This window comes from Syngnathus acus, chromosome 15 (assembly GCF_901709675.1).
Source record: "Syngnathus acus chromosome 15, fSynAcu1.2, whole genome shotgun sequence".
NCBI classification, from domain to species: Eukaryota; Metazoa; Chordata; class Actinopteri; order Syngnathiformes; family Syngnathidae; genus Syngnathus; species Syngnathus acus.
The window spans coordinates 3,699,322-3,720,947 of record NC_051100.1 but is presented as its reverse complement, the minus strand read 5'-3'; the positions used below and the strand labels follow the sequence as shown (position 1 = coordinate 3,720,947).

The 21,626-nt window shown below is 43.5% G+C and overlaps 1 protein-coding gene across 7 annotated transcripts in view; it reads right to left on the bottom strand.

Moving 5' to 3' along the window:
- The window catches only part of pcdh15a (protocadherin-related 15a), a 107,643-nt gene that overhangs the window by 50,931 nt on the left and 35,086 nt on the right, over nt 1-21,626 (bottom strand). For 6 of the 7 annotated variants that reach the window (XM_037271319.1, XM_037271316.1, XM_037271323.1 and 3 more), the window contains 10 exons: nt 18,683-18,697; nt 18,050-18,115; nt 9,400-9,560; nt 8,006-8,161; nt 6,836-6,955; nt 6,294-6,404; nt 4,953-5,123; nt 2,931-3,039; nt 2,667-2,779; nt 449-655 (listed from right to left, as the gene is read on the bottom strand). In XM_037271319.1, coding sequence (XP_037127214.1) covers nt 449-655; nt 2,667-2,779; nt 2,931-3,039; nt 4,953-5,123; nt 6,294-6,404; nt 6,836-6,955; nt 8,006-8,161; nt 9,400-9,560; nt 18,050-18,115; nt 18,683-18,697 — 1,229 coding nt within the window. The remainder of the gene's footprint in view (nt 1-448; nt 656-2,666; nt 2,780-2,930; nt 3,040-4,952; nt 5,124-6,293; nt 6,405-6,835; nt 6,956-8,005; nt 8,162-9,399; nt 9,561-18,049; nt 18,116-18,682; nt 18,698-21,626) is intronic. The other variant, XM_037271318.1, reaches the window with a different exon arrangement.

Below are 21,626 nucleotides of genomic sequence, written 5' to 3'. Positions count from 1 at the left end.
TTAATAGCCTTAAGCGCTTTCCCATGCATACGATGGAGAGATGTCCTGAGTGGGACTGCAGATCCAACCACCAATCTGGGGCCTCATTAGCTAGCAAACGAATCGTAGCCTTTACAATCTGGACTAAATTTGCACTTATTAATCAGACGAGTGTCAACGTGGGTGTACTGTACATTTTCGAGCACACTCCACCAAACTGAGCTAAAAATGCTGATTTAGTACCGTATCGTTAGAACAACTCAAGACATCCCCATGGTAAGATGAATTCTGTATTTGTAGAGCTTTTATAAGCCTCCCTTTTACCTACAGGTGTATCACCGGGGGCCAGCTACGATGATGACAAACAATGAAAATGACTCATAAATGGAGATTAAATATGGATCATTATTTTACGACATGTATGGAAATGATTATGATTGGTCGGTGCCTCAGGTGGGACGATCGTTACCTCCTCGACGTCGTTATCCAATGCCACGATCCCCAGCGGCGTGGTGAGGTTGACCCCGGCCGAGATGGTGGTGCCCACCGGGGACGACTCGCTCACGTAGCCCTGGTACGTGACAAACTGGAAGTACGGCGCCTGGTTGTTCTCGTCGAGGATTTCCACGATGAGGTCGGCGTAGGCCGGCAGGGGGTGGCCGTTGTCCTGTTCGGCCTGAAATAAAATACAATGGTGCTTTGAGGTCATTCTTCTTCCCTAACTTTTATTCATTGAAAAACTGACCTATTTCCTGTCTAATATGAGTACCGATTTGGCGCCATCTGGTGGCGACATCTGGTTACAACGTAACTAAGTTGAAGATATTGGAGGAGCTTCATTCACATAGGCGTTGTCTAAAAGAAAATTAGCGCTTTGTTGCTATCTAGTGGCAAAACGGGGTCTTCATAGTTAGCGCGGACCCATCGTCTACGCCAGCGGCGCCGGACTGCAAAAGGCAACGAGCTCGCCGTGCAACAGGCAGCGGGCTGAGTTTGAAAAGTAAACAAGTCTATCAGTCAGCGCACGCACATAACTCACAATCCGGAGCGGATTGTCTTTGATGAGTCCGCCCGAAACTTATAAATTCAATTCCAACTGTTACTTTGTATTTGGTTGATCCATTTTGGTACCGTGAAGGTCCACTAAGTCAACTTTGAGACTCCATCTGTCCATTTTGTAAAAAGAATATATTAAATCGGTGAATATTTGCCAATCAAATAAAATTGAAATTTAACATTCTTACACCACAGTTGCAGTTTGTAACTTGAAAGCACCCAATGTCAGGATCGAAGCGAAGCACCGATCTTTGTCGTGCCATCGATTTTTATAACGTGCGTGTTATCCTATACGAGTGTTCCCATAATGTAACTTGAGAGCAGCCTGAGCGGATCAAACTAAAGCGATGCGCTGCGCTCTATCCAATCAGCGCCCGCCATGCCACCCACACCAAGGAAACGTCGGAAAAACACAAACGAGAGACTGTGGGCGGGTGGGGAGTGAGGCAACATCAGTCGACGCCATGACCTGAAACTAATTCCGCACGCGGGCTCGATTTTGCCGAGCGGCGTGACGAGTGTCGCTCGGGCTATCGTGATTGGCGCTAATTATCGAAAAGCGCGCGTGACGATTCCAGATTGCCGATTATACTTGGCGCTATCGGCTGCTATTACAACCTGGTTTCATTGCCGCCGCAAGGTCACATAGGACCACTCGCCCACAATCTCCTCAACCCCGGGGAAGATGATGTGCTCGCCGTCTGAACATTAGCGCACATTTGAGCCTGGTAAAAGACAGACTTGCAGTGTTCTCCTGAGAGTCTACTCTTTAGCCGGGCTGCCGTTTCTGGCAAGCGAAGCCAAATGACCCCATGCCTCGTCGTTACCAAGTGGGAGATTCAGCTGCTTCTCGCTGGCTGGCGTGTCTCCCAACCGCATCATCCCTGTCAGTCTCACCGTAGATGGTTTTGTTTTTGTCGACGAGACCACTCGCCCTCCATTTGTTCCGTGTCTTTGACACGGAGCATTCTCAAGACACCAAAGTCTAATTTTCACTCTTGGTCTTCAGAGACCGTTCTTAAATGTCAATCAAAACTCCAAGCGTCCTTTGTATCGCATGTATTTCTAGTGCTTCCCCTTTTAGCTTCTTTTCTTCTGATCTTTTTGGGTGGGGGCGGGGTTCCATCGGTTGAGATTAAGATTCATGCGAGAGAAGCGAATTTTTTTCCCCCCTCGTGAATCGTCACATCTACTTCGGTTCGATCAGCAAAGCGGCTCTTGACAGCCTTCAGCGGTTGAAGCTATCTTTGTGGAACAGGTGGACTCGCCAACTCAAAGTCAACCAAATCAAAACATCATGCTCACTTTCAAGATTAGAAGCAAGATGGACGTGGTCTTGCTTAGACCTAAGGTTACAAACAGGACCAGCTCTGCAATCACTTTGATATGAACTGGAACAGCACTAGTGGAGCAGCACAAGTAGCGATACAATTGTGTCTTGGAGGAGGGAAACATCTAAAGCGGACCTCGAATTTTGATACAAACTGGTTCAGCATCAAAATTAACCTTAACACTGGGACAGAAACCAGATCAGGACATGGGTTGCTTTTGTTTATATTCCGCAGAACAAAGGAGACAAAAGCAGCCGTGCTGATGCAACATTAATGAGCACATTCCAATTCATCCTTTACCTTAATAACAAGCGTGAACCTTTGATACAAGTCCCTGCTGATGGGCTGCAGGACGTGAAGCTCTGCCGTGCTTTTGTTCAAGGAAAAGTACTGAGGATATACGGCCGGATGGCCTGCGACGAAGAAGAAAGAAAAAAAAAAAAAAGCTGAGAAAAGATGGAGCAGCAAGAGCGATCGTTCAAAAGTCAAAGCGTGTCGTCGCGGCAGAGGTGAGGAAGATTAAATGAGTAAAAATCAATGGCGAGGGCGACGTGATGAACTTACCAACCAAGATGAAGTAACCCACGCCGGGCCTGTCTGACGGCGGTTGGATGTTTCTGTCCATGTCCACCGCCCGGATGGGAGGGGTCACATTGAGAGGGTTCAATTTGCTCTGCGCTCAGAGGACGAAAAGGCAGATTTGTGATTGTCTTCGAAAATAACCGCGTGTATCATTATGCGGAGAATCCGAGTTTAGTCGTACGAAATTTGCCCCCCGAAAACGTTGTTGTGTACGGTAAAGCCAGACAATTTATTCCATTTCTGTTTTTTGTTTGTCTGTATCAGATTTGAGCTCTTTTGAAAAGAAAGTCTCCCTGTTTAACGAAATGAGCCCGAAGCTCCGCCCGCTGATATTCTTCTCATTATAAACGTTATCCCACTTTGGTCTGCGCTGGGAAAGGATTACGCTTGTGCCTTCGGAAACCAACACCGCAAGCATATATCGTTCCTCTTCCTCTTTGTAGCTGCAATTGAAATTTTGAAAATCCACCAAAACGTTATCGGCCGGCTCTGACTTGGACGCTACCGGCCGTCTATGGTACTGGCACCAAATAATGTTAAAGTTACAGTAGTATGCACACAGATAGACATATGTACACATAAATATGAACATTTTGAATTTATATGCCAAATGTGTCTCTCTTCGCCACGTCCACATATATAGTTGTTTAAAAATTGCGTTTTTTGGTCAGTTTATGTTCCACTTGATCTCGTTATGGATTATTCCAAATGTCAACTTATTTGTGTTAAGGGCAGGAGAAAATTCTATTTACACGCATTGCCCGACCTCATACGTCAAATATCGACGTCGGTGTAAACGAAGCCGGTGTGCGACTTATAGAACACTTAATGAACCGCCGCGAAGAGAGCTTTCCAATTAACATGCTTCATGACGCTCGCCGATAATAGCGTTGCGCATCGAGGTAAACGTATTTGCAACGGCGCGGTCGGGCACAAGCCGACATCCTCGACAACAATTAAGCAGCTTTACTAGATCTTAACATATAGCTTAAGGGGAATATGTTTAGCACGTCATATTTTCAGAGCTGTTCTTTCGATGCAAGTGAATAGGGGAGAGAGAAAAAAACATTGCTTGGCTTAGTCAGACACATGCCTCTCCAAAAATGTCTGGGTATAGAAAAAAATAAATAAAAATCGCTCCCCCAGGGTGTATATTTATATCTCCCAGCTCCGGGGTAAGCCTCACAGCCCTCCCTCAGAAGCCCTCTCGCTTTTACAATGTCTGGAGGTGTGCTAAATCCAATCCCCCTGGCTCGGCACAATGATGATTAGCTTTAATACCCTCCTTCAGTGGTCATTATACACGAGAGTCGGGAGCCCGGCGTTATTTCACATCGACTTAATAGCAGCCGTCGCTCCGTTGTGATTAATTACAATGCAATCATCAATTAGGAGGAGACAGAGCTCCCACCGGGGGCGACGCTCTGCCGTGATGTTGGGAAAAGAAAAACAAAAAACTGAGCGGGGGGGGGACAAAGGCACATTAAAAAGTCCCAATGCTGCTTTCAGCTCATGAGAAAGAGCAATTTTCTTGAAAAAAAGAATACAAATATTGAGTGACTATAGGGCAGCGTTGACAAAGTGGCTGGGAATGGCTTGAAACTTCAAAGTCACAACTTGAGATGCACTTGAGACTTGCACGAGTGACTCGTTGCTCTTTGCTATGCAGAAAAAAAAAAGTGCACATTCAGCATGACTACAACATCAGTCCTAATTGAAGTCTGTCACACGCAGCGCTGAGGTGGGAACAAGCAACCAGACGACGGGTTGGGGGGCGAGCTTTTCTTCCGGTGAAGGATTAGCGCCCGCTTCTACGGCTGCCGCTTGAGAGCAGGGGCGAAGCTTTTATGATGAATTATACAGTGAGTACATCACAGCAGGCTCGGCCGAATAAACAACTGTGGCTGGCTCGTACGTCATGTTCCGGAGTCAAACGGAGGGAAGGCACATCCAAACTTCAATCACGGATCGACGAGAGTGTATCGGCCATCCGATGGGTCTTACCGGTTGGGTGAGTTCGGGGATGGCGGCGCGGTAGGTGAGGGGGTTGCAGTCGTGGGTGTTGTTGACCAAAACGCACGGGAGGAACATGGGTCCGAGGTCGTCGCCGTCTAAAACGTCCACCGTCAACGTGGTGGTGGCCGTGCGTCTGTTGGGAGGGTACGGCGCCCGGTCCTGGAAGCGGAACAATGGTTTTTCAAATATTCATCCTCCATTAAAAACATTTTTTAACTCCCACCTCAATAATCCTAATCTCTAAGCGATTGTTCCCAGAGAGGCAAACACTGAGAACTGAGTGCTTGTGAAGGAAGTTCACAGAGTCCAAGTATAATTAAACTTTTGACACACAGCGAGAGAGTTCTTGTAAATCGTACGCTTTTCTTCCATTTCGTTTTCGGGAGAGCCTCTCAGGAGCTTCTTTTGAAACGCTGAGTCATGCGATCGCCCCGCCACCCTTGGAAAGAATAAGATCAGCTGCACAATGACCATCGGCGGCCGTAGCCTAAATCTTCAATCCTGATGTGTTTAATCTCATAAGTTTACTTCTTAGGGTGACTTATCGCTTTGTTATAATGAAATCAGACCCCCGGCTGTGAAATATTTACTGGAATGGAGCCCGGCCGGAGTCATTTATTTTCCCGTCGGAAAGCCGAGGGCCAAGGATCTTGGCCGCTTTAATGGCATCATTAGGATGACTTGTTTTGATATGTTCTGCACAGCGCCGGACATTACACCTCCTTAAGTAGCACTTCAATCAACTCTGTCAAGCAAAGTTACTCGCAAAATGCCAAGGGCGTGAATAATCCAAGTCACGGCAGTAGGTGTCATAAAACACGGCGTCGGGCTCTGATTTCTATTATTTTGTGTTTCGTAAAATAACGCGGGGGACTCGTGATGTTTTTCGCATATTGGCGCTAATATTAGCGCGATGCTCGGCTACGGCTGCTCGGCGCTTGTGGTCACACGGTGCGCGTCAATCACTTGAAGGTCAATTGGGGTAAAATCAATGAGCTCGTGGCCGGCGAACGAGTGCCTCCCTTCCCGTCTTTGACCTTCTAAGGAAGGGGGAAATGTGATGGTTTCATTTGTTCCTCTCGCACACCAACTGTATGTTAAAGGTGCGCTCAAGTCAATTGTCTCCTTGACCACCGCCATCAATTATTCCTCCAGCGTAGGTGACTATATTCTTTCCTTATGTTCACCATTAATAATGCCACGGAAAAGTTGACCTTTGAGCTGGAGGAGCATCACAGACCAAGTGTACATTTGCATCAAATTGAGCAGTAGAGACTCGGAGCACTTACACGGGTACTTGGAGCTAAATTGAAAGCCTGGACCACTTACGTTGGCTTGGATCAGAACCAGGTAGCGTGTTCTCTCCTCGTAGTTGAGCCTCTCAGCTAGAACTATGTGTCCCGATAGGGTATTTGCGACGTTCACCGTGCTGTTGGATTCCTGCAAGGAGCCGTAAAACGACAAGAAATGACGGAGGCGTGACTAATGCGTTAGCGACAGCTGAGGAAGTCCAGCAAGGTTAATCGCGACGCGATTTCGACTTGGCTCAGTTTGGGGCTGTTGGATCTCCACTACTTTGAATACACAAGGTTGGCCAAGAGTAACAGAATCTTGTGATTTGAGCATTTTTAGCAATTAAAATGTTAGCTTCACACAAAATATAGCATGTTAGCTTCACACAAAATATAGCATAGCCATGCTTCAACAACTCATCTTTCTCAGACGGTTTTTACGTCGTAAAAAAAGCAAGAAATGGCACCAGGCTACTTCCGGTTCAGTAGCTTAGCAACCACTGCCAAATAAGGGCATGTTTACGCCGAGGTGAGTAGTAGCCAATGGGAAAGCGTCGTGGGAAAAGTGCAATACCATACCGGGTCATTGGCATTGTAGAGAACGCTGTATTCTATATGTCCATTGGGCCCATCATCGATGTCGGTGGCTCCATTTCTTCCCGAGAAGCCAGTAAATATGGTCGTTCCCACCGGGGTGAGCTGTAGGAGTGAAAATAGATGAGAGACGGGAGGGGAAAGTCACGTCAGCAGCTCTTTTGATCTCCTGTTGTGTTTTTGTTTTTGTTAAGAGAGCGCCTATGCACGGTCATCGCCATTACGCCATGCCATTAGCAGACACGACCGAGCAAATCAAAAAAAGGGGAAAACATTGCCGTCAGCAGCCGGGCCGCAGCTGAGGGCTTATGTGCACTGCTGACAGAATAATAAAAGTAAGTATGAGAATCAGCGGCGATCCGTCGGCGCGGGCCGGGGGAGAGCATTTGTGCGCCGTGACTCACACGACGACGCGGTGATAACACAGCGGACCTTGAGCGTATGCAAGCAAGGCGAGAGTCAAAAGTGGAGATTGATCACAACCCTGCGGGGGAATTATCATCCGTGTGCTTGCGGGGGAGGCGGTGGGGGGAGACGCAGAGGTGAACACGCAGCGTGCTGGAGTAAACTTGCATAATGACCTGCTGAACCTTCACAGCTTGAACGTACTCGTGGCAAATGAAACACATGCGCCAGTTTGCATAAAGAGAGCAAATATGGACATATCAAGTCGAAGAAAATTAGGATTAATAAAAGGCCCTCCAGGAAGAAAGAGCAAGTTTACGTTAAAATTCCAAGACTTGCACTTTAGCCAAATCCTTTTTTACAAAGGCCAGCCAACGTGGGTGGCGGGCGTACGGTGTCAAAATTTGATGATGGTTTGAAACATTGAATGAGAAATTGTTGCCTGGAGCTTTCATTTTTATTGTATTCGCATTTACACTCATGACAGTTGCAGGCTAATCCTCGTTTTAATTGGACTTCCAAAAAAGCAATTACAAAGCCTTGTTGCACTACAGGGGAGCAAAAGTGAAACAATAACGCGAAGATGTTTGCCCGATTAGGACTAAGTCCTGTTAAAAATGGATATTTGTGGGTCTGAAAAACTGCATTTAGCGACTGATTCCAATGTATCAAAAAGTGAAGTGTGGAGAGTCTCTGTCACCTAAACGCAGAATCAGATCATTTTGTTCCATAGAGAGTTTTTGTCCTTACCTCGTTGACAGCCACATAGTAACGTGGATGCTGAAAACGCGGCGTGTTGTCGTTACGGTCCCTCACCACGATCCGGACCTCGTGCAGAATGACGGTACCGACCAGCTCGTTGGTGCACTGAACTTGAACCACAATGGTGGTGATGTAGTTGGGAGGCTTGGGGGGTGAAAAATCAATCAAAATAATGATTTTGGGCCAGTGTTGTGTGCTATTATTTGCTTGGCAGTAGCCTCGGGTCATCATGAGCAAATAAGCGATTTGCTTTTATTTTGGAAGCGGCCATTTTCCTAAGTGCAGTCTTTCTGTCTGAGCTACGCTGTCGGCATTTTTGAAATGGTCTCGTTGTCAAATGTTTGCATCCATTTTCTCATTAGCAGCACTTTCATCAAAATCGCTTGCTCTATCCATAAGAACGAAACCAATTGTGACATTTCAGAGGCAGCCCTTCATTAAATTGTCGTGCATGGCAAACAAACAAATGTTTTTCTTTATTTTAGAATTTCAGTAAGACTCTGCAGCCTTTTTTTTTTTCTTTAAATACAGCATTACCTTGACAACAAGACGCTCCTATTTTTCTCCGATTCAGATTGACTTCAATAGACTTGAGCTACAACTAAGGTTGTTAAAAAGACATTGGGCAAAATGATAACGCAGAAAAACACGACATATGCCCAAACCAAAAGATTTCAAATTGATCTTGACTGCCCAATGCAAAAGCAGTAAGGAGACAAAGCGGAACATTTTGTTTAATCTCGTGATTGACGTTCTTCCACACTCCCTGTCACAGATAATTGCCTTTTACCCCGATTGACCATCAAGGTATAAAGGCTTTAATTAGTCCAAAATTGCAGATCGCTAATTGAGCCTATCAGGCATGTCAAGTTTGATTTATGACCTCTCTTATCTAAAGATGGATGTGAACGTGGGCCAAATGATGACAAAATGACTAAAAAAAAAGGCAAATGAGCCGCTCATGTTGCTGCTCACGAGTCTGAATAGGTTTCTATTTCCTCTGGTTTGTTCCTCAGAAACATGGCCAAAGCATTGGAAGGGAAAAAAAAAAGCCAATTTATTGCGAGGAGCCAGAGTGGCTATTAATTTCTATTTAATCTATTCTTAATTGTAGTAGCTCCCCACTATTCTCTGGGTTTAAGAATTAATAACCTCAATAAAGAACAGGCTGGAGTTACGATGAATATAAAATAAATGCGTGTTTATAAACCTTTAATCACCAACCAGAAGAGCGCTTAAGCCCAGGCCAGAAAAAGAAACCAATACTTCTATAATGCAAATGGACCTTAACGAGAGACAATTCTTATTTAATTACTAGAGGATAAAAGCAAACCAAAAAGGGTCCAAACGTTGGGTCCATTTTGATTTTGTTGCATACTTACATCTCGGTCCAAAACGCGGCCGGTGCTGTTGAGGAAGAGCCTCTGCCGCGTGGGTTCCAATATGACCCAGTAGTCGTGGTTGTCCAGTAAATTCAACGAGATGGTTCTGCCCGGGTCCTGGGCGCGGCCGTTTATCTGCATGTTTTCCACCAGAACCGTGCCTGAAAGCAAGATTGAGTGGAATTCAGTGCAGGGAGGACATTATTCACTCAATTGAGTATTTTTGAAAAAAAATTAAACATGCTAGCAGTATACAATATTTGCAAAATGCCACAACTAAAATTGTTTCGAACTGTCTTTATTGACGTCTACTCGAGCGTCATGGAAAGAAATTGTTTCTTGGCACCAAGATGATTTATGATGCCAGCGAGGCACTACTTTTGTCTAAATTAATCTCCTCAACTCACTTCAACATTGTTTGGTTCCAAGATGCCACAAAATGTTCCCAAAGTAACGGTACTTCCCTATTACCGAACTCTTGATGTGAATGTGTCCAGTTTCGGCCATGTTGGAATAAAGAAGCCTTTCATGTGGCCGTTAACGATTAGCCCGAAGGCGGCCGGCACGTCGGCGTCAATGGCTAACCTTGTAATTACTATCGATTGAACTTGACCACAGGATCGCCGCCGTCTCAGACAGCTTTTGCCCTCCTGCTGAAGGCTGTTTGTTTTTTCCAAGAGCTGCTAAGTCACTTGACTTTTAAGTGGCTCCATTAGTCCATTAATTAAATAACTTTGGCCTGAAAGAACAACAAGAAAACTTCGGATCATTCGGATCAATAGTGAAAACACTGACACTGATAGCTTAGTCGTCTGAGACCTTTTGGTTCTCTTGAGTTAGCGCAACGTTGCCATGTAAACAATCATGACGTCATCATCATGGCAGCCGGTGCTGTTTTTTCTGTTAACCTCAATTATCTCGCCCGATGAAACATATGATGTCTTTATCCAACCTTCATGCCCAGATAACTTCACATAGCAGCTGTCAGGGGCTACAATGCGCAACCTTGCTAAAACCTCACCATGGCTAAATTAAGATGTGTTAGTGCCATAGAAGCTTTCCAAATGCTTAATTGGGGCTAATAGCTTTGGATAGTTTTTGACAAGACGTAACGTGTGTTGCATCTGCGCCAACGGATATCATGCGTTTCATTTAGTACCGAGAAAGGTTCCAAAAGACGCAATTATGTACAGCGCCTCTTTTATCATTTTAGATTTCCATGAATATGGTCGTCATGGGTACGCAGCCACATGCTCCAGCGTGGCCCCCCCCGAGCAGATTTTTTGTCAATGAACAGTCCGCCATCCTCTGAAAGTGGGTTAATTTCAGTTTGGGCGACACTATCTACTTTTCCACGTCGGACTAGCAGCCTGCTAATTCGGTTCAGGGAATTGCCCGTAACTGCCAGATTGCAAACGTCCCTTCCCGATTCCAAAGTCATACACAACGGGCAGCAGAGTTGCACTAACTTGCCTGATGACTTACATTGATGTGCAAAGAAGAACGCTTGTAAAATACTTCAAAACAAAAATGGGTTAGCAATCTAAAATCAACACACCCCTGCCAAATTCCAAGTCAGGCACTTTAAATGGCAGCTATGAGGACTCCCTTTTTTGCAACATGAATTTGAACAGGACATTGCAAATTCTGAACACACCCCTGATATAAGAGGGTGTGTATACTTATGCAACCAAACTGTTATTTTTTTTTATATCTATTCATGACAGTGAAAATGTTTTTAAATGATTATCCACATTTTTTATACCACAAAAACCTTGCAACCAAACAGGGGTGTGTAGACTTTTTATATCCACTCCATACGCTTTTATAGATCCCTTCAGTGCCTCGCTCATGAGAGCCTTGACAAGCAATTCCTATCTGACATATTTTACAGCAAGGTGCATCCCGTACCTACAAATCATGTCCTGCTCATGATGGTCACAGTATTTTTTGACATTTTTGGACAATTATACTCCCAGCCTTTGTTCCAAATCAGGTCACTGAGGACATAGTATAATTTAGTGTGAACATTATTGCAACGCGGACTTCCCTTAGCAATTTCCAGGCAAAGCACTTAAAAATACTTCAGGGGAGCAAATAAAAGTCCGGCTGGATCCATACCTTAATCTGCTCTTAGTCATCAAGTCTCAAGTAAGCATTGAACTGTTAAGAGACAATCAAGTCCGAGTCTTTATCGAAAAATGCCCTCTCACTTGTATAAACATATAGCATTGTTCAAATTAGGACTTGTTGCCAAGTTATTACTTGGACGTGAGCGGACCAGGCTTCGAGCAATAATTCCTGATGAGCAGTGTATGCATTAGGCAGGACGCTTTCATCTCGCTGTATAAACTCATAAACTTGGGACATGAGTCTTGAAAACATAATTAAATGCTACAGCGTAACCTGCAAAAGGTCAGAACTGAGCTCGGGTTGTATCCGAGTCCTCTGCAGCTTCCAATTCCAAGATGTCGTCGTGATTTACAGCCCGGGGCGTCTCTATTGATAATAAATGTCAGACAGACTTTGTGAGTTTGTCCAGAGTTGTGTTGAAAGACATCCAAAGCATCGTGACGGGCTGCTCGGTCACTAATAAATAATTTTCAATGTTATCGTACGCGGCGAAATCGCATGACGACGGAAATAACATGTCAGTGAATGTCAGAAAGGTTTTCAAAGTCGGCAACAGAAAGCAACGCAGCGATGGAATTGAATTTCAAAATTCAGAGTGATTTCAAAGTTTTAAAGCAAAATATCTCTCTTCAAAGACAGACGCTACGCCGTCCGTCCCCAACAGCTACAACGTCTGCAAGACTCAAAAATAGCAGGTCTACGTCTCCCTTTTTTTCCAACGAATACAAAGAAAATACGAGAAGCATATGAGCTTCGAGCATCTTCCTGATATTTGAATGACGGAGTGCTCGACGGCTACTTAAGCAAATGTCCCAAGTGGGAAAAATTGTCGTCACCAGAGAACATGTGGAGAAAGTCCATTAGAGCCTTAAAATGGCACACACTTTATAATATGAACAAAAGCTCTCCATTATGCTGAGGGACTTTAGAAAATCAATTAAAAAATGCTTTTATTCCCACAAAAGAGGCCAAATGCGTCTTACAAGCTTTTGATTGACAGTCCCAGTTGAAGTTCCGGGAAAAATTTAAACAGAAAACAGACACCGCAAAATTCCACAAATGCGCTAACAAAGCTAGCATTGGTAAACGATGCACAACACATGTAGACGGAAAATAGAACTGTACTTTTTTTTCCCGTAACAAAAAGCTCATTTTCAGCCTGTTTTATTACGACCAAATCATGAAATAAACATTTCTTATTTACAAGACTTCCCATTGAAAAAGAAAAATGCATTAAGCAGCTATGCTAATATGCAAATGAGGCTAGCCAAGTGAACATTACATCAACGCCGCTTCCTCTATAAAGTGGTGAGGATAAGCACAAATTGAATTACAGCTGGCGCGCGGGCAATTATGACGACCATTTATCCACACAATACGCGTTAATTGTGGGCTTTATTTGCATATCAAACAGTGATGGGCTTTGAAAAGACACCTTTGCAACGGGGATAAACAATTACTCAACTTGATATTGATTAAATCACCCGATTATTCAGCCTGACCTTGCAGTAATATTAAGATCAATGACTATATATTTATTCAGAGCAACTTTTAGTAACATAAAAGGCAAACAAAGCATGACGTGACAATGTGCATGTCAGGAGCTTCACAGGAACGACACAAATCCTCCAACCCCTGCCGACCTTTTGTTTTGCGCTCTAATCCAGGAGCAGGTGTGCGCTAATCCGTTTTTTTTTTTGTATTGCTGCCATAGCCCCCTCTAATTACATATTGATGACCCCGGCAATCATCATATCTGGACGTGATCATACAGCGCGCACTACACGGGGAACCTGTTCAACATCTAATGAGACATCTGCGTGAAATTATAGAAAACACGATAAAGAGCGTGTCACGCTCGCTTACGCACATTGTCATTTTCTTTTTTCTCTCCCTGAAAACATTTCTCACCATACACTTTGCAAATGAAGCACACAAGAGCTTGTTTTGCACCGCATAAGCAAATTGGCCACTTGGGCAACGGCAGCATCCAGATGGTTGCTCTCCACCTTGTTTTTGCAATACCCTTCAGAAAAAGAGGAATCGGCCATGTTTTATAAACACACTGAACTGGGAGGATGAACGATAAGAGGAACTGTTGAGGAAGAAAAAGTGGCATTAATTGCTTGGACGGTTCTGTCTGAAATGACAAAAAAAAAAACTGTCTTAGAGTATGCTAGCTTAATGCTAACACACAATGGCAAACACCATAGACGAGCTAGTAGCTAGCGTTGCATCTCTGGCTTCCTCAAACACATTTAATGAGAGCAGTCTGGTGTGGTGCAGTTTGCTTAGCCATGCAGAACATGCGCGCAATTAAAAAGAGTAAAAAAATAAATAAATCTTTAGCGGCTTGTCAGTTATTTTCATGAGAGTGGAAGGACAGACTCCAGTGAATTGGATTTAAATTTGTATAATTAGATTTGGTGGCTATTTTTACAAGGCTGACATTCCCACTATATTTCCTCCAAATAAATCAATAGAAAATGCAATCACCTTATGGCTTCAGGGTGGTTAGTGTGATTAAATGAGGCAGGTTTTATTTTACAGTGAACCAATAAACACGGGAATGCCCCTAATAAAGGATTATTTTCAGGCTTGTAAACAAGACACCAGGGTTTTTATTTTTTATTTAATAGTTTCTTTACACATGGTCAACTCAAAGTCATTAAACTTCACTATGCATTGTTGCTTATCGACTCCCCCGCCTATTTAGCGGCGTTACAAATGATGCTTGTTTATGCAAAGCTATATGAAACTTTTCCATGCGTCCGTTGGCTTCCGTGCTAGCAACTACTTTGACTGACAGCTATGGAATTGAAGAAAATATGCACTCATGTCTTGTAGACTTTCTGAGTAGGTACAAGGTCGTGTTTTTTTTTTTTTTCTTCTTCAAAATTAACTCAGAAAATGGACAGAATATAAACAACTAGAAGCTAAACTAAGGACAGCGTCCAATGAGAGTGAACGGCATCATCTGTACTCTGCTGCGATGCCCGTCCTTGTGACATTTCATTACGGATCACGAAGGGGGAAAAAAAAAAATGGCAGTATTCTGTCAGCAGGTACGGTAAACACTCCGGTAATGGAAAAGATCAAATATGGCCGAAGCAATAACCTGCGAGACGATGCCTAATAGTGTAAGTGACTGAATTCAATTGAAGGGAGGATAATGAGTCCGTAGCGACGTCGATCTCTCTCCACTCGCTCGGGCCGGCTCATCTCATTAATTGTTTAAACCGGTAAGATTTCAGAGCCGCCTTGAGACCTTTGAATCCACAAGGCAACTCGGCGGCCACCTGGTATTTTTGCTATGGAGAAAATACGAGCCTTTTTAATACAGCTTGCCAGGTAATAACGATCTGCCTTTCAGCTCGCTGCGGCGTTTTAATGACACAAGGTTGCTCTTAACTCCGGGCTCTCTCGAGTGAAACGGCCCAGAACGTTGGCGGGAGAGAGCGCAAAATGGATCCTTAAGGTAAAGGAAAATAGTCCGAAAGAAGGCTGCAGTGTCTCACGTCATTCATGGGCGAAGATGCTCCATCTCGTTCTACCTGACGAGCTTTGCGAGGCTGATTTATGGATCAGCTTTAGAAATGAGCTGAAACATAAAACAAAACCAAAGAAAAAAAACGGACACGTATGCTGTTTTTCTCCTCTGAATGTTGTCAGTAGCACACAGTTGATTGGTGAGAGTACTTTAAAGTGAGCACAAGTGCGTCAAGTAATAACAAACTGCTGCGGTCTTGGAATTGCTATTGACAAGGTGGCTCAAAAGTCTCCCTTCAGAGATTAGATTTAACTTTACCAACTTTGTACAAGACAAAAAGTGCAGTTTAGCTTCTAACCAAAAGTGCAAATGGAGTACAAAAGTGCAGAGTCGGTATCAAATGTGCATTATAGTAATCCAAAGCAATTTAAAACTCTAGTTCGAAACGGTTTACTGTTGGTGCAATGACTTAGGGCCACTGGGACCGAACACCAGAACTTCTGTCTTCTTTGCATTCAACTTCCAAAAGTTCATTAACATCTAGGCCTTCATTATCCACATAACAGAGAAAGAAAATACCATGCTTTCTTCAGATTGATCCCAGGGGCAGAAAACACAATGAAAACAGAAAGGGTCTCGAAATTGAACCCTGTGGAACACCATAAGACATACCAGGACTGAAAGTAAACAATGCTAACAAAAAAATCCAGTCTGTGCCTACCTGGTGTTGCAACTGACCATGATCATTATTCTATACTAATATTTGTTGTGACATTATGTTTGGTGGTCTACAGTCCAATTTTTCAAATGCTAAATGTGGCTCAATAAATATCGAGAAATACTGCTTTGCAGCATCAGGCTGCCCGGGACTAAAGTGTTTTCTTCTCGTGGGTACTCCCACTCACGCGGCAGTCATTTATCAGCTCAGTGAACCCATCCTGGCACATACAGCATATAAAAAAAGAGCTCTAAATTGACTTCTCCTGAATAAAGACCTTTGACAGCGATTATTACTCGTTTCCTATATGCGAGCGTGTACATTCGAGGCAACAGTTGGTACAAATCACAAATTTGCCGAGACAAGATAAAAGCCGGGAGAAAGCGGCCTTGTTTATGGAGACGCTAACTAGCGCTTTGCATCAACCAGATGAAACATTTCATCCAGACACTCCCACTGCTGACAACCACAGCTCTTATCCCCTAAATCGCCCAATCTAATTAACCGCTTCGAATTTATCTGGTAGGCCGAAGAAACAAAAGGAGCTTATAGAAGACAGCTAGGCTTTTTGCGCTTATGCGTACCTGAAGCGGCAGTTTAGATAAATTAAACATTGCATGCTTCATTTGAACTCCTCGACAGCGATATTCCCTCGTGAGTACTCAGACTTTCTCTGAAGTTGCTAAAAAAATAAAAAAATATTTGAATCAAAACAAGCAATAAAAAAAGTTGCACGGGAAAAGTCTTACTTTTCAGAGCGCATGTCAAAGGTTGTTGCTGTTTTTGAAGGAATCAAAGAGAATTTCATCACAGACAACTGTTGATAAGAAAATCTAAAGTGCTTTGACAGGTGGAAGTGAACAACAAACTTCTCTCCTCTTGTTTCTCAAACTAAAGTTAAATGTATTCTGTGAAGAGCCCGGGAGAGTCAGAGTGCATGTTTGTTTGTTTTAAAGGGAACATCAACCTCAAAATCTTCTCTGAAATAATGTGTGGCAGCTCAACTAGTCCAAACATGCTCTGTTTCGTTTGTGGAATGGGAATTTTCAGTTTGAAGGTAAACTTTAACTGACATTGAATGACATCATGTTGGACCTCTTTAGACAGGAAAATACTTGAAACTGAATCCACCATAAGTAGTGCTCTCCATATTGAAGCAATTGATTCAAGAGCTATCAACAAACACTCCCACGCAAGTAAATCAAATCGTGTCTGGAGTTTTGCACCGAGTGGGCAAATTCAAACGGGATTACAATAATTACTCAGGTGATTGTGTTTTCTTTCTTTTTTATTGCCATATTAAAACTCAGTGATTAGAAAAGACCCGGACAAGGACGCACTTTTATTGTGCGCCACTTCTCGGCACGCGCCGCGACGGCAATGACGAGGTGAAAGACATTTAGATGGATAATTACTTTGGTCAATAGCGCCGGCTCGGTCTGTTTTACATTCCATTACGGCGAGGACGAACGGTGGGTCGTTTCATCACGGTCGGAAATGAATATAAAGGGACGCCGGAGCCTGAGGGGAGTCCGCTCGCAGGTAAATGAGGAGTTTATGAGCGGGGGGGATTAGCGCAAAGCCCACGCATGCAACGTGCGTCAGCAAGGCTTTCGGCTGTGGGCTCATCTGGCCTCCAAGTGCTCAGCGAAACACCAAATTACAGCTGTAGCCGAGTCTTTATTTATTCTAAAAACATTTTTGACATTTGTACAGTTTCACGATTTTGCTTACAGCCGCAGTCTAGACAACCGTTGTAGCAAAATGTTATCAATTTTGGGTCACGTGCCACTGTGACTGAATGACTTTTAGGGTATTTTTATCATTTCAAAGATCAAAACGGATCAAATTTGATTCGACTGAAATATGTACAATGAATGCTTACTTTCATGTCAATTTCCTTTCATTAACGAGCTTCCTTGTTTCAACCCTCTCATTAAGCTCTGTTGATGCTAATACCTCCAGGGAATACACATACACACCGATGACATTTATACATCAGCATTTGCCATGAACACGGAGCTCCTCCTCTCAAGAGCACACATCAGAAATTATTCACACACTCATCAGATGCGCGAAGACGGCTCGCTATCCAAAGCCGAGCTTATGGCTGATGTCAGATGTGATGGAGGAGCAACTCAAGTATGTCACGTGTGCCTCAAGCATCCACCATTCCCGTGTTGCGCACATATAGTATAACATCATCCAAGTCATTTACACTAATCAGCTCAGCGCACAACAACACTTTTATGATTGCCAACATGTTTGCTAATTTGATAGTTAGCACATTGTGGCGCTTTGCTACGTACCGTTTGGGCTCTCCTCGTCGATGGTCACAATAGTAGCTGGGGGGCCGGGCCGGGACAGCTTACACTCTGTCAAGAAAGGAAGACGACATATAATTGTAGTATAATATAATAATATTATAGAATATTATATATATACGTATATAATACTATAATTTAATAATATACAATATAATAATTGTAGTTCTTAGATATGACCCACAACAACAAAATATAGTTCTGTTGAAACAAGACTCATAGGAGCAAAAATTTCACTTTGACATCATGAATCATCATTAAAACGCTTTCCAGTAGTAGTGGAGGTAAAAAGTGAAACTCAATAATAAGGATTCACGATTCAATATAACAGACATACTAATTGGAGTAAGGTGGGAACAAAAGAGTTGACAATTTTTTTCTTTTATTAGACGGTGGCATGGTGGGCAGCGTGACAGTGACAGTAGACAAGCAGGGCGGTCGAAGCGGCGGCATTAAAAAAAAAACGCTGATGGAGGTCACGCCGGGCGAAATGCGACGAGCTCACGGGACGCAGGTAATGAGAGAGGCCGCCAGATGGGGCGGTGGGGGAGGTAAGCCGATGAAAGGGGGGGGGGGGGGGGGGATACACGAGGAGGAAACAAACAACAACCCTCTTACCCTCATATTGCCAGTCTGAAGATGTTAGTAGAGCCAAAGAGAAGCAGAGTAAGAAGCATGAGGGGGGGGGAAAAAGTGAAACAGTTGTGGGAGGGGGGAAAAAAAGATCATTACAAAGATGAGCAGTTATTAAAGCACCGAGAGGAAAAAAAAAAAGGCGACATCGGAGAAATGCATTATGGGTGCGCATTTACTCCTGCTGCCGGCCGGGCTTGATGGGGGCAGCGTTAAACATGAATCAATTCAAACACTCAAGCTCACTCAGTAATTTGTTTTGCTGGTGGAAGAGGATGAAAAGAAAAAGAGTGCTAGCTGTTTCTTCTACTTTACTATCAGGAAAATGATTCGAGGTACGACCTCAACAAGTCGTCAGCCAATCACAGAAGTGTAAACGGCCGTTGAGGAAAATCCGCAACATAGTGAGAACACATAAAAAAATAATCATTACAAAAACATACATTTAAACTTATAAAGAGACATGGAACGTGGAATCTTAGTGTTGAAGGAGTTTCATTAAGATAAAAATAGTGCTGTGCTGCTATCTTGGGGCATCTTATTTGAGCTTCATTTAGACAGCCTGAAATTCGAACCCAGATGTGCCAACCATGATTTCGTTATGCCGCGAGCAAATGTTTCGAACCTTTATGAGGTCTGTTTTAAGGCATTGAATCCCTTGCGGCTTGCCGTCCGATGGTCTCCTCTTACATGACGCTGTGTCATCAGAGAGGCCGAAGAGGTCGGGGAGTGAGTCAGTGACACCGCGTTAAGAGTCACCGTTTCAGGTTTCGCACCGGCCTGCTGTCCTGAAACAAACACGCACCTGTTGCAGGTGCGAGCGGGTGCGGCGTTGTCGTATAAATTATGAATACAGAGCGCATTTTAATCAAGAGCTAGGCCGCGCTGTTGGCAAACAGACGCTCATGGCGCTTCGCCAGCAAATGGCAATAAAAGGTAGTCTAATATGTTATTGTTCATGCATGATTGATTGAGTGAATCTAAATTCGGCTTTAGCGCACTCGCTCCGCTATCTTGGTTTAACACCCGCGTGGTTAATTCCTCAAGTGCACTCACCGCTACCCCACCTCCAAAAAAATAATTAGGCAACCTGCTCCCATCTGCCGAAATGAGAGCGGAAGTCCGTAATAGGTGCAAATTGAACCAACTAAGTAGATAACGGTCGGTGGAGGCTGAGGAATAAACAAGAGGCTGCATCAAAACTTAATGTCTCCATGATGCAGACTATGTGAGAGAGTGTAAGGCAAGAGTGTGTCAGAGAATGTAATACTGAAGCGGAGCAATCATATAAACACAGCCGGCGGTATGGACAGTATCTCAAATTGACCTTTAATAAGCAGTGAACCTGAATGTGAATTCCATTGCATGACAGTCGAGAAACATTACAGGAAGGGGAAAAACTATTGAGGCAAAGTAAAAATGCATTACTTATCGATCTTTGCCAAGCTAACTTGAATCTACCTTGAATCTGATCTGAAATATGAAAAAAAAAAAAAAAAAAAATCAATGATTTTATGCTTCAAAAAATTAATGTTAGCCAATGGGACAGTTGCTTTAACCGATCACATTTCAAATTCACCGGACAAAACAGGAAGATTTTTCCGTCATCTGATTAATTGGGTCAAGTAAAAACTATTACAGCCGAAAAAAAAGGCAGTGAAAAGATAACTTCTGCTCAGTGACATTTACTTGTTGTTGTTTTTTCCTAAAGCAGAAGTTTCCTCTTCCTCCAATTGCCTGTTCTTTCCTGTGGATTCAACTGGAAAAAATAACCTTTTTAAGAAACCGATAAATCAAAGACCTTCCACCGCAGGGTCCAGAAGTTGAAGGACAAAAAAGTTAACAAGCGATACGGACCAGGAGGGACATCGTTGTAATCAATCATGCAAAGAAAAAGACGGAAAAAAAACAACAACATCGAAGCACAAAAATCTTTAGTTCATTAACCTTTGCGCTCTGCTAGCCGTTTGTGACCAGCTCACTTTTACTTTTCTTTTTTTTAGCAGCGTAAACCTCCTAAAATGTTGGTCTGATTTTGTCATTCGCATCTTCGGCTCGTTAATTTTATAATAATGTAGTATTTGGGATTCATGGTGGCCACTTTTGGCCAATTGAAATCCACAAAAACGACATGTTTTTATTTCCCAGACACATCCAGTTGGGGTAAAATGGATTTCATTCTTGATGCAAAATTTAGAAAATGAGTTATTGGCATTTATAAATTAATGAACAAGGGGACAATTCGACAGTAATATTCTTGGATTCCCAAAACTTTTTCAGGGCCGTGAAAAAGCGAAAAAGTGCATCAAATCGAACAAAGCCTGAGGGTGGTGAAGTGGTGCTCCAATTGTGAAGCGGAGGAAACAACATCCATGACGAGGATGGCCAAGTGCCAAACAGTAAACCTCCATCAACGCCAACATGCAGCCGTAAACACCTCTGCCCTTCCACGTATTGTAAATATCTCATACCGAAAAACATTTCGGAGAAAACAAGATCCCGTTAACAAGACGTCAAGTGTGGAGGTTAATGACGGGACTAATCCTTACAATAGCGGGTGAGAAACGATTTTAATTTCCCTGTTGGACTTCGAGAAAATAGCGCGGATGGAGGTGGGAAGAGTCCAGACAGACGAGGCCTGGCAGAGCCGACCGAGTTAGACGAGCACATGTCGCGTGCCAGGCGCTGCTGGTGGGCAGATGGCAAGTCGCAGCAAACAAGCAATTTGTGTTATATTGAGGGCGGGAGACTGTGTCATCATAGCTTTTTAAGAAAATGCTGCCTTGTCTAAAGAGGAAAGTAGTAGTTTAGCCTGGGTTGTTAGTGGAAATGTATTTTTTCCAAAATCAGGTAATCTGTCAGTTGTTTATCATTTGGCTTAATGTTGTAAAGAGAGTTTGAAATTACGTATATATTGAATCCTAGTTTT